The sequence below is a fragment of the Euphorbia lathyris genome, chromosome 1 (genome assembly GCF_963576675.1).
Source record: "Euphorbia lathyris chromosome 1, ddEupLath1.1, whole genome shotgun sequence".
NCBI lineage: Eukaryota > Viridiplantae > Streptophyta > Magnoliopsida > Malpighiales > Euphorbiaceae > Euphorbia > Euphorbia lathyris.
In genome coordinates, this window is record NC_088910.1 from 34,453,793 (window position 1) to 34,470,090 (window position 16,298).

At 35.3% G+C, this 16,298-nt stretch overlaps 1 protein-coding gene across 4 annotated transcripts; it reads right to left on the reverse strand.

Annotated features, from left to right (window-relative positions):
* Positions 1-5,233: 5,233 nt before the first annotated feature.
* Positions 5,234-12,442, reverse strand: LOC136227651 (APO protein 3, mitochondrial). Of its 4 annotated transcripts, none has more exons than XM_066016396.1 (4): positions 9,959-10,314; positions 8,714-9,622; positions 6,649-7,300; positions 5,234-6,447 (listed from the first exon to the last, which is right to left on the reverse strand). In XM_066016396.1, exons 2-4 carry the CDS (start codon positions 9,087-9,089, stop codon positions 6,408-6,410), a joined length of 1,068 nt encoding a protein of 355 aa, XP_065872468.1. In that variant the 5' UTR covers positions 9,090-9,622; positions 9,959-10,314; the 3' UTR covers positions 5,234-6,407. The 4 variants fall into 4 exon arrangements, with proteins under 4 accessions (XP_065872468.1, XP_065872462.1, XP_065872455.1 ...); XM_066016390.1 differs by having other exon boundaries at positions 8,708-9,622; XM_066016383.1 differs by lacking the exons at positions 5,234-6,447; positions 6,649-7,300 and adding exons at positions 11,633-12,140; positions 12,344-12,436 and having other exon boundaries at positions 9,086-9,622; positions 9,959-11,206.
* Positions 12,443-16,298: the final 3,856 nt, after the last annotated feature.

The following is a 16,298-nucleotide window of genomic DNA, read 5'->3' on the forward strand; positions in this document are numbered from 1 at the left end:
AGGTCATCTTTATTTTCCTTTTCCCTTTTTCCTATTTAAGAGAACATGTACTAATTCATTATGCAATTGACTAAGTGAATTGCTAAATACTGCCCCTAAATTACTAGTTACCGCTTTTATTTGGACTTTTTTATCATTCTCATAATTTTGATAAAAAAATTAAAAATTCTTTCTTCAAAATCACAAGCTCGAACAACAATAATTGAAATTATAAAAATAATTAATATGTGTCAACCCGAATCCCGAAAATGGATGATTACGAGTCGAAAACATTAAAATTTATATTTTTTTCTCAAAAAAATCATGAACATAATGTATATTTTTTGTGACGATTAGCATTTTTCGTCACAAAAAAATTGCAGAATTTTGTATTTTTCATCGTAAAAAATTGAATGATTTAACAATTTTCGTCGCTAAAAAGTCTACGATTGTGCCTAAACCCAATTTGGGTCTAAGAGGGTGCCAGATCCGTCCAGCCCATGGGAGCAGTAATAAGTAATTTGGAGGCGATAAATAGCAACACCATTGATTAATGAAATCTTTATTTCTTTCTTCTAAATTCTCTCTTTTTTCTGTTTATCTCGATCTCTCTTTAATCTTCTCTCTTCTTTTTCTATTCTTCTCTTCTCCTAAGATTTTTTAGGCCCTAATCTTACTGTCAGAAATCCTAATCATGACAAAAACTAGACATTAAAACAAATGAATTTTATATTTTACTAAGATAATAAGTACTTCTACCATTTATCAAATAAAAAAAACATAACACTCTTAACCTTATAAATTAAAACTTCAAAGCTAATTAGTAATTAAACTATCAAAATCATTAATTGGGTTTTTGAACTAAACAACACTCATCAATTGAATCTTCAACTTATAATAAAATGAGAAATTGTGACTATTTGACATGGACGGTAATAATCTTTGTGTTGGCTCAAAATGGATTTGGGGAACAGAGTTTGAAAATGTTCAACTTACGATTTTCTATAAGAACTCAATTGATGATTTTTTTTTTTCTTAAGATAGGACTCAATTGATGATTTTTGTTTAGTTCCGGGACCTGATTAATGATTTTGATAGTTTAAGATCATAATTAACTTTAAAGCTTTAGTTTGGAGAGCGAATTTAAAGTTATGCCAATAAAACACGAGCTCCAAATGAACGATTTATACAATTAAAATTATTTAGATCCATATTTACTCATGATTTCAGTATTTTTAAAGTTTGAAAGCTTCTTCTAGTTTGGCAGCATCTTCCATGGGTACTGATCTTTTTTGGGATTCTTTATAGAAAGTTAAAGCCTAGTTGATGAAAGTGTTGTCAATCATTCCAGAAGATGGGACGTGCTCTTAGAAAGGTTTAGGAACTTAGGCATTGGCGAGTCCAAAATAACCAGATCAAATGCCAGATTAGTTGCTTGCTTGTCACACGGGTCTTAGCTTGTCTCCTTCCGCTATACGCACCTAGTAGTAGCCCGACTGTAGATCCAACTTTGAGAAGTATCTCACTCTTCTTGATTAGGGCGAAGAAGTCTGCAATCAAAGGGGATACTTGTTCTTGATGGTTAGGTTACCTTGTTGAGCACCCGATAATCAATGCACAAGGTTCTCGCTTCTTCTGCAATAAAGGAGGGAAATTTGGTACACTGGCTAAAAGGGAAAAAAAAAAAGCAAGTGTTGATACAAAAGAAATTCTTAGACTTGCTCGAATAGGAGGACAGACCGAGAGACGGAATTCAATCGTTAAAAGCTCAAGGAGAATGGATTTCCTTGGCGTAATCACTGTTTCTATCTTAATCTTAGTAGGGACTCCTTTCGTTAGGCAGGGTACCTCGAAAAAAAATCATAAGATATCTTATTTGCTAAAATGAGAGATTTTCATCGAAAAAAGACAGATTTATCAAACTTTTTTTATCTAAATATAGTAGTGGGTTTGCAGGTTACGGAGCTAGGCTAGAAGAGAAGTGTAAGCATGGTGTTACGTTAGTGATGGTCTAAGCCAAATAAATAGTACTTGTCTGGGTGTTCTAGTTTTGGCTGTAAGAGCTAGATTAGAGTTCTGGTCTCATTGGAATCTATCTTGTGCGGCGTAAAACCAGATATTGTCTTGGCAGTCACCAAAAGCCACTTTTTGTTATTTGCTAACATCTTGCCTCTTGTTTTCCTTCGCTAACCCCTCCATTCTTATGGGAGTTCTGGGCGAGGGGAGATCCAGATAAGGCTCCTTCAAAATTTATTCACACGATTTAGAATGCAACTAAGAATGTTTTGCCCTGTTATGAAAATCTCTTAAGGAAATGAATTAATTTGAACAGTCATTATTGTGTTTGCGGTTATCATGCTAAAACTTTAATACACATTTTTAAAGATTGCCGAGGAACAAGATTATACTAGAGACATGCGATTCTGTTATATCTCGTGTATAAGATTGCAGGTCTGAATTGTCTGGAGTTGTTTGCTTCTATGTTGAAATTATTATTAAAGATGGAGTTTGCTCTCTTTTTTGTCGTTTGATTCTTTTTATTTGGTTTGAGAGAAATCAGATTATTCATGGAAAAAGGTGGCTTGCAAAATTAAAACTGTGGCAGCGGTATAGAATTCATTGCATTGGGTTGCTGATAGGTCAGGGGTCAGATGTTGGGAGGGGCGATGAGTGACTCAGGTGGGTATGTTGGGGGAGATGGCATTGGTGGTTGAGAGCAGCAACAATGCTGTAACAGAAAGGAGTCTGTTTCATTGGTGCAGGTTGTTGGGCATGTGATTCGGCATGTTGATGTACATTTTGCTCGGACTGATGCTACTCGGATGGGCTTAATTTCAGATTGTAGATTTTGGTTGCCTCCCGATTCAAGTTTTTATAAACTCAACTGCAATGTTGTTTTCTCGGTTAGAACATCCGTTGGCTCTTTTGGTATGATGGTTAGGGACTGCAACGGGTACGTTTCAATGTCTGTTGGGGTCCAATTGGTTCCATAATTTTCTACACTCGAAGTTATTAGCGATTCTCTTTTCATTAATTACGTGTTGTTCACGATTGTGGATATCAAGTGATAATGGTTGCTTCTGATTCAGTTTTAGCGATCCAATTGCTTAAAGGAGATCAAGAAATGTCAAACTGGTTTAGTGTAATTCTAGGTGTTGTTTTCGAGATGTCACGTGCCATTGTGTTAATCGAATTCGTGCATGAGAGACGACAAGTGAACATTGTTGCACATAATTTAGCTGGTTGGGTACGCTCTCTCTTTCTTATTTGGAAATTTTCATCGAAGTTTTCCATGTTTGTGTTTCTTCTTGTATTCTGAATGATGTTGTTTCACTTGTTTCGTAATACAAGTTTCAGTTTATATATAAAAAAGGTAACATGCCACTTCTCCTAACAGCATCTCTAATGGTTTGGCAATAAACTATCTTACAAATAGACCTGGACATGGGCCGGTGAGCCCGTCTAGGTCCAGGTCCATTTAACTGAGTTTGGACACATGAAAATATTATTAGGCCCGGCCCGGCCCAAGCCCGTCAAAAACTGGATGAGCTTGGACTTTACAAATTTTACATCGAACTGGCCCGGCCCGATATACTATATATATATATATATAAATTATAATTATAATATATTTTTATAAATGTTGATTATTTATATATTTAAAGTTTGCTGCTGTGTTACAGCAAACTTTAAGTTTAATAAATTATAATCTTTTTTTAAGCAATAAATTATAAATTTATAATATACTTAAATTGTATTTTTAATTTTAATAAATTATAATATATTTTAATTGTATTTTTTTTAATATATAGATGAGCTTGGACGGACGGGCTTGGGATTCATATCTTAGGTCCGAACCCGAACCCGACTAAATTTCTTACAGGCTGGGCTGGGTTTGGACTCGTCAGGCTTTATTAAAAGCCCAACAGGCCCGACCCAAGCCCGGTCCATGCCCAGGTCTACTTACAAATAACAACCACTTATTCCTATTATTTACACCATTTTTAAAATGTAAGGTTAGAGTATTTTCAAGAGACTCTTAGTTCACTCTCTAAAAATAATCTAAACAATTGACTCTAAAAAAGTTGGGATAAGGTGTAAAAATACTCCTAACGTTTACAACCAGGAGTAATTTTACCTCTAACGTCTAAAATTGGACAATTTTACCCCTAACATTGGCAGTCAAGAGTAATTTTACCCATAACGTTGTCAAGTTATGTCAATTTGAGAAATAGTTCATCAAACTATCTTCTCGGTCATGAATCTTGTCATATACACTTTACATGTGAGTCAGTTTATTACTCATTAGTAACATATGATTAGACGTGGAAAAAAAAAATTAACAATATACTGTCTATTGTATTAGTTGGACAAAAAAAATTCAACCGAATTATAAATATTAATCTCTAATTTTTTTTAAACGAACTGATATGCAATTAGTGCAAAATAAGGTACAAAATATCTGTGTTTTATAATAATGTCTGAAATTGACCAAACTTGTCAACGTGAGGAGTAAAATTGCTCTTGACTGCCGACCTTAGGATAAAATTGCATTATTTTAAACGTTAGGGTAAAATTGCGTCTGGCTGTAAAAGTTATGGACATTTTTACACCTTATCCCAACTTTTTTTACATGTATAGTAATATTTTTGCTAGGATTAGAGCCCCTTTTAGCCTTAGTTCTTAAAGGTCGCACTCCCCACCCTAGATTCAAGGCGGGCTCCGAGCTCTAACAAATTGGGATGACTTTAAACATGCGGATAACAGGAGAAAAAACCATCATGAGACCAAGTCTCACTGATCAAATTTAGTTGAGACTCACTTGTTTCTTGCTTAAAACCCTAAATTTGTTATATGTGGTAGACTTAATTATTTTGACAGAGTTTTTTATAATTGTGTTAGTAACACAGTAAAATATCTTAAACACAATTGATGGTTGAAAAGTCTGAAGTGAGAGTTAAATAACAATCAAACTCATCTTTTCAAATTTTCAATAACATATATCTACAATTGATTTTGCTTGAAAAAGTTAGGGTTAAATTTGTACCCTTTCATACATTAGGATTAAATCTACACTTTCCTTAAAATTTTAGAGTTAAATTTGATCTTTATCCCGATGCTGATAATGGTTGTTGACTTTTTGTTGCCTTTAGAAGACAATAGTAATAATCATTGGTTAAATTTTGTTTATTAAAATTGAGCATGCGACTCTAAAATCTATGAACATCACCGCCAGGTTGGCATCCCTGGAAGAAAAAAGAAACCACAAGACCCCAATATTATTAATAAATGAAAAGAATATGAATAAAAGTTAAACACATACAACCGACAGAGGGAATGGTAAAAAATAGCAAAAATTAACTAAACCTCAACTGACTCATCCCACTAATATCTTCGTTAAAAAGAGGTAAACAAAAATCTAGAGTAGATGACCACCACATCACATTGGTGGCCGAAAGACCATGATTAGCAAGCTTGTCAGGAACCCTAATCCCTACCCTGAAAATATGGGTCACTCTGATGGATCTTCCAAGTAACATTATCAGACTTGTTCCTAAACAACTTTACAACATATGTCGAATCAACCTCAAAATAAAGACGAGACCAGACCCAACGCCAAGCAACTTTAACAGCATAAGTTGCACTTTGCAACTCGGCCAAATATGCAAATGAGGAAATAATGGAAAAAGCAAAAGCTCCGTGTTCCTGAAGATACCACCACTGGAATGTCCTTAATGTGACCCTAACATAGTCTTAGACAATAATGTGCTCTTATCAATTAAGTTGATTTGGGTGAAAAATAGCTCTAATTCATTAATAGTGTTGTGTGAGGAGTGGTGACTCTGCTCCCCCCTTCACCTTGAAATCGAGCAAAATCACTCACTCACTCACTCCCACTGCCTCAACTGAAAAGTGAAAACAAAAAGAAAAAAACCCCAAAAACCAAACACTGACTCAACCTGGAAAAATTTTCAACATACAAAACTGACAACGATTACAAAGAAGATCCTCTTTTTTTAAGTACCGGAACTTCTGAATATCGTAAAATAAGGTTCAGTCATGACTACCCAAAAATTCTGTGCCCCCCTTTTGTTAAGCCATTCAATTCAATTCTCTACACTCACATTTATAAGCCTAGATACGAAAAATTTTGATGCAGCTCTTTTGGCTCTGACTATGCACTTTCGGCATCTCCAGAACTTTTCCAACGAGCTTCTCTAAGCCATATATAGAGTTGTCAGGCCACCCCTAATGTACAGGATTGGAGTGGAATATGGTTCTGTACTCTTCTTATACAGGGTATTAGAGTTAGTGCCATTACTATTCTGACGATGAGTCTGTACCGTTTGAAAATTCCTCTCCGATCCCTGAACTAGAAGGATTCCCCTGCTGTTGGTTCTCCTCACTGCTCCCTGTTCGAGGTTTGCCTAATCTTGACTGAATGTTGCTACCCATGGGGAAAGGCTCCTGCATAGAAAACAAAGTATATTTACTTCATATCACAGATGAAAATGTTCATCACAAGTATCAGATGAGCTACCAGTTTCATCTTGACAACTGACAAGCATCATTCAGGACACAAATATGTACCGGACAACTCAATGCAGTTCTAATAAGGCTTCATAGAATACAAGAAATAAGTTGGGAATACGAAGGATTTCTGCTTACTTGTTTGGGATGTTCTTTATCATCAATGTGGTTCGAATGTCTTCACCATGCAATATGGGCTCGAGATCAAGCTCATATTGTTTCTTATCTGAATGGTTGGAATTTGATTCAATTCGACGGTGCGAGAGATTTCTAACACGTTCATTTGGAGAATCAAACGAAGCTGGCATTGAGATCAGTGGGTTCCTCCCTGGGAAAATATGGCATATTTGCTGAGCATTGCGTAGTCCAGAATTTTTAGTCATATCCATACCATTTCCCCCAACATGAGAGAAAATGTTGTGGGATCCAACTTCCATAGGATGTGGTGGAGAGCCACCAGGAAAACCCACACTTCCAAGAGAACCCAAATGGAAACTCGAAGCTTCTGGAGACTCCCCAGAAAAAGCATGCCGCCTGTCCCACAACGAGGGATTGACAGTTGGTGCAGATCCAACATGATGGTGTGCAGGTACTGTGTTGAGCATTACTGGAGGAGCTCTAGGAAATCCAGGCATATGCTGAAGGTGATGGGCATGAACACCATTGGAAAATGATGGTGAATTTGACCACATCATACGGCTTGAAAGATGTTGCTGGCCTGAGTTGGAATTGTTCCATAGGTAATGATGACCAGGAAGACTGTCATTTCCATTTCCAGAAGATCCAAAAACTAGAGAGACAATTTAGTGAAGAAAAAAGGCAAAATTATCAATGAATATAAAAGTAAGGCCATCAAATAAATCTAACAATACTGCTAAACTGAATTTGAAACCCTCAATGGGAAAAGAGATAATAGGTTCAACTGAAACATCAAGTGTTATAATTCAGCAGAAGTATATCCAGACCAACATCAAGATATCACAAGTACCCGCTTAAAAAAATAAAGATGTTAGAGAAGGGCCATCAGTTATATAATTCGTACAGTGAAAAAAGGTTGACTTGTAGGCTTCTTTTTTCTTTACAGGAAATGGACGTCTCGACCAGGGAACATAATTAGTTTTAAGTGTTGGGGAAAGGTATCCTATAAAACGTTTCTGTTGCTATGGTGCTTTCTCATTCATTAAAGAAGGTAAGCACAGAAGTACAAGAACTTCAAATTCCCCGCATACATAGGTTCTATTCACTGCATAGCTGCAATCAGAATCATTGAAACTTCATCAAAAAGTAACTGCAAAGTGAGCAGCAAATTTTTGAATGAGAGGAATCCTCAAACTCATTGGATATGAGGAATTATGAAAACACCATCTTTAACTCTAGTTTTTGTCCGCTTTCATGAGAACGAGTGTTATCCCAAAAAAAGCATCAGATTTTGAGAATGCTTACTCAATAAGGAATTTTGGTTTTTAATTATCCCAAGGGTTACAGGTTACAACAAGCTGCCTTTGTTGGATTAATAACTTTCCTGAAGTGCACAGTCACTCTCCAACTAAGAGGAGAAGTTTGACAAAACATTTCGAAACGCAATTTCAGCTAACTAGAGACGTGTAACAATTCAAAGCATTTCGCTAAACACAAAGATGAGCACAATGAAGCTAGCTTTTACAAACCACTTTAGAGAACACAATATTGCAAGACAACAAAAGCCACCATACAAAAACTCCGGACTAGAAAAGTTCAAATATTTTCCCTCAGCCAAAGTGTAATTCACATTGTTATGCATGAATTGTAGACTCGATAGCACTCTTGCTCACTAACCACTTAAAAAAAAATATGAAACAATTTGAACACTAGTATTGGATTCAGCATCAAGCTTACTCTGAGCATAAGCAATTATAAAATTCCTTGTAGCAATTAAAACTCCCCCACTTGCAACAATCTAATAGAGATGCCTCTAAAGTTCTAAACTACAATTATATAAGCTATCTTTTCAGATCACTATGCATCAGAGAAATTTTTGCATTATGAAAGCTATTTACATTGTTATTGAACTGCCAAGCTTTATCTTTAATGTTAAAATTTTGAATTACATCCTCCTAATGATATGTGATGTAGTTAGTTCTCGTATTCCTCATCTTATGTAAATGTAATAAAAGAAAATATACTAAATTTATTTAGCAGATATGATCATAGAACTCACCCCCACCATTAAGTTCCATCAGGTGCCCATTTGAGCCTATTCCTTGAATGTGCCTACTGTTGATTCCTTCTGTCAATTTGGAACCAACACTTCGAGCCATGCCTCCAATAGGGCTTGAGGAGTTATATGGAATGCCATTGGATAAACTATCATGATACTCCGGCAAGGAATGAGGATGAAAATTTGGAATGCATTGGTTACCAAACATCATTTCGTCCATAGAGCGGTTAGGTTCTTGAAAGCCAAATTGTTTTCCAACAGATGCCATTGTCATGGGTGAGAGTAAGTTATTTGGGACGCTAGAACTCTGATGAGATTCAATAAATGAACCCATGGGGGACTGGATAGAAGAAGGTAAGACTTGTGTTGATCCATTCTCCATGCAGCTAGATGGAATTACTCTAGCTGAAATTGTTCCTGTGAAAGATCATGTGTGAAGGCAAGATACATGTTTTCTTAGAGTGTAGACAGAAACGAATTCGTACGGTGCAATACGAAATTCGTATACAATGACTGTTCTATCCTGGAGGCGACCGGAAACTACACTGCAATTTCTCGGCAATTCCGCGAACGTCTTAAAGAAAGCAACTTAGTCCGCGACTCTGCCCGTTTTTGTTCGGTAAATTTCAGTGTTTTCTTGTTCCTGTTTCAAGATATACAAGGGCCGATACGCCTCCTAATTGCAGAAACCACTGAGAAGAGAACGACAAATCTCAAAATCATGGACTGGAGAACTTGACCAACCGCGCACCCACCCAAATAAAGACCAAGAGGAGGTCCTGCTAAAAGCATCAGTAGATGGGGTGAGCAATGCAGCTGCTACAACGTCCCCAACTACCATATCTCCATACTGTTAGCATTTGATCTCCTGAAACCAGACCAACTGGTCCAAGTAGAAAATTGTATAACAGGAACCTGTACAATAGAATAGACTAATATTCATTAACACTATTAATCAAATACCAAATCTGCAAACTTATTCCACAACATTGTCAAATGGATTATACTTCATTCAACCGCATACTAAAGTAGCTAAGGATCACTCTAACAAAAGCCACATCCATAAACCCTGGAATCTAGCCCAAATTTGAACAGTATCAATCAAAAACTCAATAATGGCAAGCTTGGTTTACTATGCAACGAAAATAATGAAATTTTTTAAATCAAGACAATGAATCTCGTATCAAAATTCTCATGTGGTAATAATAACAGAATGCAGGAGACGAATGGTAGGGAAAGAAGAAGATTTACCTAAATCTAAAAACAAACAACTGGAGCTGCTTCTCAGAAATCCTGCACATGACACACAGCTTAGAATTTTCAAGCAGCACTCAACGCATCACACCAGTGCTCTCCCACTGGGAATTACCCTTGAAAAATTAATACTTCAACATCACAGGTTTTCCCAGTACTACTGCTATAATCTTCTAGATTATGTCAATCCAGTATTTAAGCACTTAAACATCAAGACAACCTCCATAAGGTATTTCAAAAATTAAGCACTGGAACCAGCAGAAGCTTTCACTGGGATTTTCTACTTTTATAGGTCGGGAGATTTCAGGATTTGCAGCAGAGATACACATTCATTAGCGTTACGAAAGAGCATTTTAGGCAACAAGATCAACTTCATCACGGTTAGGAGAAACAACATCTAATCTCATCATGCTCCGATATTGATCTGGAACAGGGGCACCATTCTGCACACATAGCTCCACCACTGCTGGTGCCTTACCATAATATCTTTTCGATTTATTATCTAGAGAAGGACCATTCGTATCTTCAACATGCCATACATAATTTGGACCCACGAGATCCTCTATAGTTGCTTCTTGCCATGCATGTTGACCATCACGAGCCTGATGCTTGGTTGCTTTGCATAGCCTCACCTTATGTCCCTTCGGACCTACCTGAACCTCCGGACAATACCCACATGTAAGCACGCTGTACCTTTCCATGATCTTTTTTGCCCCTGAAATCATCTCAAGCCATGACTCCATCGTCCTTATGCTTAAATCTCTCGAGTTAGTTGGTCCATTTGATTCGTTCATATGGCAGATATCTTTCTCCAACTTAAGATTTGGAGATACTTCATCAAATTTAGTTTGAAAACCAGAATCTACTACAAGAGGCTCAACAACCTCAAGGTCTAGTTTTTTCCCCATATCATACTTTTCTATGGCTTGCTCAAAATCTACTATTCTACCTTCAATGGAATACACAGGTTTTGTCCTCCTCTTTGTGGGGTATTTTCCGAGGTCTACGCCTGCTTGGATACACAGCTCCAAAATTGCAGGGATTCTTGGTACACTGCGCCTCTCATCATGGCCAACTCTTGGTTTTCCCACACGGTCATAGAGATGGAAGCATTTGGGGAAAAATACCACATCATGCGCTCCTCCCCTTCTCCAGACATGAGTACCATTCCGAGAACCGCTTCCTGGACCAATGCACGTTCTAATTTCATTACCCACATGACCAATATGAACCTCAGAACAGCACCTATATAGAAAATCCTTACTGGAATAAGCAAAACTAAATACATAAATAAATAAAGATTGAATATCATCAACTTATTATTCAGACATCGAATGCTTTGTAGGACTAAGAAATTGGACTATAATGAAGCATAATACGTGCAGTGGAGTTCATGAAACAACAGGTACATTTATGAGTACACTACTCCATAAAATTAAGGATTAGAGAATAGGAAAAAGAAATCCAAAATGTAGTAAAAATGATCTCGGAATTGAGGAAAAAGGAACTCATGTAGTAACTGAAAAACAGAATCAGGTGAAGCCCTATATATATATTCTTTTGGAATGAGAAAATTTAAAATAATCGGCACTTCCAATTGAATAGGTGAAACATTTGAAAAAACCAATTGTAGAATCAAATGCCAATTTTAAACACATGATAAATCAATACCTGCACCGCTGAACCGGAATGACTTTAACGAGCTTTGTCAAACCAGTAAAGAGAGATTGTTGGGCTAGATAAACAGAATGAGCTACCTCTACTAGTTCAGGAACCAATAACCCATTTCCAGGCGGATTCTCAAGCATCCTACAAGGGTTGGCCTTTCTGGCTTCTTTCTCTAGTTTAGCTCTTCGAATCAAAACGTTGATTGGCGTCTGATACGGCTTTCTCTCCCCCTTGTCTCTACGGCGCTTCGGTATATCAGCATAGATAGGATCAGAGGTTACAACAGATGGGTCTAGGGAGTTTTGTGAGGAGAAAAAATGGTATCGAATAAAACAGGAGCGCAACCTATTTAAGAGGAAATAATGGGATGTTATTTTCCTCTGCATTTCTTAGGAATGAGAGCTTTTGGGCTAAGCGAAGTTTGCTGCTGCTGTGAATTGGACTACAACTTAACGTAAACTTGCATCACAGCAACAGATGGATCATGTTGTGAAAGCCTAATTGCTCAGGCCTGAAATAGCAAATTAAAATCACAAATTCTTCTTGGGAACGCTAATGCATATCGCAATAAGCCCTAACAATTACAATAAATACTCGAATCATTCAAAGCAACAGCTAAATACGAAATCAAGTGGCCGCCACAAGAAGGAATAGGAAATTGATAAAGTTAAGAGAAGAAGAAGAGCAGCGACAAACGAGAGAAGAAAGATTTACCGAAGAGGGATAGCTTTCAACTTTCAAGTTCGCGTCTTTGGATGAATGTTTGTTTCAAGTATGCACAGGGAAGACTGGCAACCGCGAGGAATAAATGGGGGCATATGGGGTCATTAGCATTCGATATGCACGTGAGTTAATTTATGGTTTTGCTAACATTAGACGGCTAAATTACTTCCATCACTCCTCAATTTTAATATTACTTTCTTTATGATCCCCAAATTTGGTGCCCGCTATGGTTACGTTGTTTTATACAAAGTACCGTAATTTTAGTGTGGTTTAAATTACTTCCATCACTCCTCAATTTTGATATTACTTTCTTTATGACCCCAAACTTGATGTCCGCTATAGTTACTTTGTTTTATACAAAGTAACGTTACTTGGTGTGGTTAAAATCACACCAAATAACGGTACTTTGTATAAAACAAAGTAACCATAGCGGACACCTACCCCCAACTTCAGGATAAATATTAAAACATGTGAACTTTTTATTTTATTAAAAGATAATGGTCAAATTTAAAATAAACTTTTTAACGGGAGTAAATTTTGCTTTACATCAATTTAATTCCAACGTGGTCAATTTTAGCCCTATAATAGTAAAAAAAAATTAAAAAAAACTATTTTAATTATTATCTTAGATATTTAGGTCTCGTTTGGTATGCAGTAATGCAATATAATATAATCAATGTTATAATTGTAATGTAATATAATATAATAGTGATTCCATTACAATGTTTGGTTGGTCAATAAAATGTAATTACGGTTAAAATACTTATGTTTGTTTCGTCCTTCAATTATTCTCAAATTTTTATATGTATGGAAACATCATTGATATATTGATTAAGAACTTGTTAGTTCTTATTCATTTTTTCCGTTTTTCATATTTTTTTATTTTTTATTTTTCATTTTTTCACATTTTTTTTCATATTTTCATTTCCACATTTTCATCATAGTTCGCGTTTTTTCTCATTTTTTCGTGTTTCATGTTTTTCTCGTTTTTTCATTTTTTTTTATGTTTTTTGTGTTTTTGTGTTTTTGCGTTTTCATATTTTCTTGTTTTTTTGCATTTTTCATGTTTTCTCATTTTATGTTGTACCGTTTAATAAGAATGATGGATAATATATATAAATAATAAATATATATATATTATGTCTAGTCGTAATGGGAATTCATGTCTATTTTTTATGTAATCCTTATTACATAAATTTGCAAAGAAAAATTGAGTAATGTAATTGTGATTCCATCACGACAAAACAATATGACTAATCCAAACATGGTAATGACCATCCATTGTAATGGGCATTCCATTACGACGTTCATTACAGCGTACCGAACGGGGTCTTAGTATATATGAATCCTTCCTAAAATTTGAAATTGAATTTGATGTAAAAACATTAAAAAAAATTAATGTAATCGATCTTATTTTTATTGGATTTCTCAAACTTTTTCTTTCTAAACGAACTAGTTATAGCCCTTTGCATGGTTTTATAAGTCTCCTACCAAGCAATTACTCCCCATGGAAACTCAATAAAAAAAGAAAGATAAGAAAGTTAGTGATGTTGATGTGTTATCCACCGAATGAGTTGTATCGGTAGTGAAGAAGATTTTATGTATAACATACAACATCGTCATTAAGACTGCATTATCGTCTTCTTCGTCGTGCCAAATTGTGTTATCAAAAGCTTCATATATTTATTTATATGTAAGCTCCGACTTCCTCCAAAATCTCTTAATCTATTCTTCTTCTTCTTTAACTGATTCATCCTCTGCAAAATTGACTTTGGATCACCAAATTTCAACCCGATGATGATCAGTTCGAACTCCTAATCACCAAATTTGAGTTTAACTCCTTTGATGTTGAACCACATCTCTCTATGTTTTGGGGTCAGTGGAGTAATCTCTATAGTTATTACCCCATTGAATATGGGAATGGATAATGTGCACACCTCCATATATACCAAATTCCTAAAAGAAGTCTTCCTAAACATCAACATTTGGTCTTTTGACAATTTGCTCTTTACCTTCTTCATCACCTCAGTGTTATCTCTCACTGCAATTGATAACTTCATATTCAAACTGAAGGGATACTTGAATTTGATGTCTTTAACACTATCATCAAGAGATACTCTCCTCTCTTACTCTTTTTGGAATCCTTCTTAGAAGCATCAACTTTCACAAAAATGGAACTAAGTGTAAGGGAAATAATAAAAGAAAACTACTTCGTAGTGTACAACAACTACTTTGCACTGCGAAACAAAAGTATGTGTATTATAGGTCGCAGTTGACGTAAATGCAAAACATGAGTCAAAGTGTAACTCCGCAGTTCATTCAATCTCTTCGTAGTTTATGCAACTGTGAAAGCACAAATCACTTTAGCTTTCATGAATCTCTTCCATAGTGGACACATCTGCTATGATTTTGCTTCGCAATTTGTGTGTACAGCGGAAGAAATTTATGACTGCGAATGTTTATTTTTGGTGAAATAAGATCATTTCTCAATTTCAATACGTAAAGATATCTCAGAAATAACATTCCAGTAAGAATTGACACCAAAAAACGCAACAAAACCCTAAACTAAAATGGTAAAAAATAAATAAATAAATAAATGCAAACAAAACCTTAAACCCTAAACCAAGATGACAACATTATATACACAGAAACTCTAATCACAACATCTATATACATAGAGAAATCGCAATAAAATCCTAAACCAAAACCGCAACAAAAAGAATATAAAAATACATCAAAATAATGACTTACCTTCTTTCTGACCTTCCCCATTGAAATCGCACAAAGAAATCACAGTTAGAAATCGTATACAGAAATCACGATGAGAAATCATACATAGAATTTGTACCATACTTTCAATGTGTCTTCACATAATGATGTCTTCAAAGAATGGATTATGTTATTATATATATACACTAAAATATTTTGGAAAAGTTTAATTTAAAAATATGCAATTTTGTAAAGCGCATTGTAATATGTATAAATATATAAATGATGTCTTCAATTAGACCAATTTTATAATTTATCCAATAATTAAAGAAAAAGGTGTGAAATGGTTTACTATCACATGGGTATAAGAGAGGCTAAACATTATAGGATTAATGTGTATAATTTATATAGAGGGCATATTTTGAATTATTTCTCCAATTATTTATCTCCTGAGAGATTAATGATAATATAATTAACCATTGATGGTTCAATGTTAATTATTTTAGGGTAACCCTAATAATCATCCGCTATATATTTGAAGGAAAAAAATCAACTATTTAAATGTTAGTGGTTTCACGTTTCATAGTGGTACTGGCAGCCCTCTTGAAGCATAGTTTTGGGGCATATATCAAAGCCCTCATCCAATTAATTGTGGATCTGGCCAACTTTAATCTGCTTAGCAAATAAAGTTACCATGCAATTGTTTTATTTTATTTTTAACAATATATATCATGTTGTATTTTTTCAATTTTTTATCTAACGAAATTACAAGCATTTTTATAAAAAAAAACTATATATCATTATTTTTTTCAAATTCAATATTCTATAATATCTTAAAAAAATCAATATTCTGTAATAATAAAAAAAATTAGACCCTCTCCATTTGGATTTTATTAAGAAAAAAAAAATCTAACCTATCAAAAACTAACGAGTAAATAAAATCATAAGAAAAAAGAAACTAAAAAAGAACCAACATCGGAACAGAGTGCTATGGAGTGAAGAATGGTGGTCGACAGATATAAGCTAGTGGACCGTCCTTGATGATACGAGAGATTGGACTGCATATATGACCTTGACATGTAGGAGACCCATGTCGTGTGGAGCTGTGGGCACAAATCATGAAGCAATGGAACCAGTTTCAGCGGACTCAGGCCGGTCGGAGGCTGCTATACTACCGTTGGTTGCTGCTGATGCGAATCGGAACATGAGAGTGGGAGTTGCCGCAATATCATTATAG

Excerpts from the sequence above, each read along its gene's own strand:
- LOC136227651 (XM_066016374.1), bottom strand. The coding sequence starts at position 12,015 with ATGCAGAGGAAAATAACATCCCATTATTTCCTCTTAAATAGGTTGCGC. Across the intron at positions 11,207-11,632 it reads ATTCCGGTTCAGCGGTGCAG|GTGCTGTTCTGAGGTTCATA; the intron begins GTATTGATTTAT and ends TTTTCTATATAG.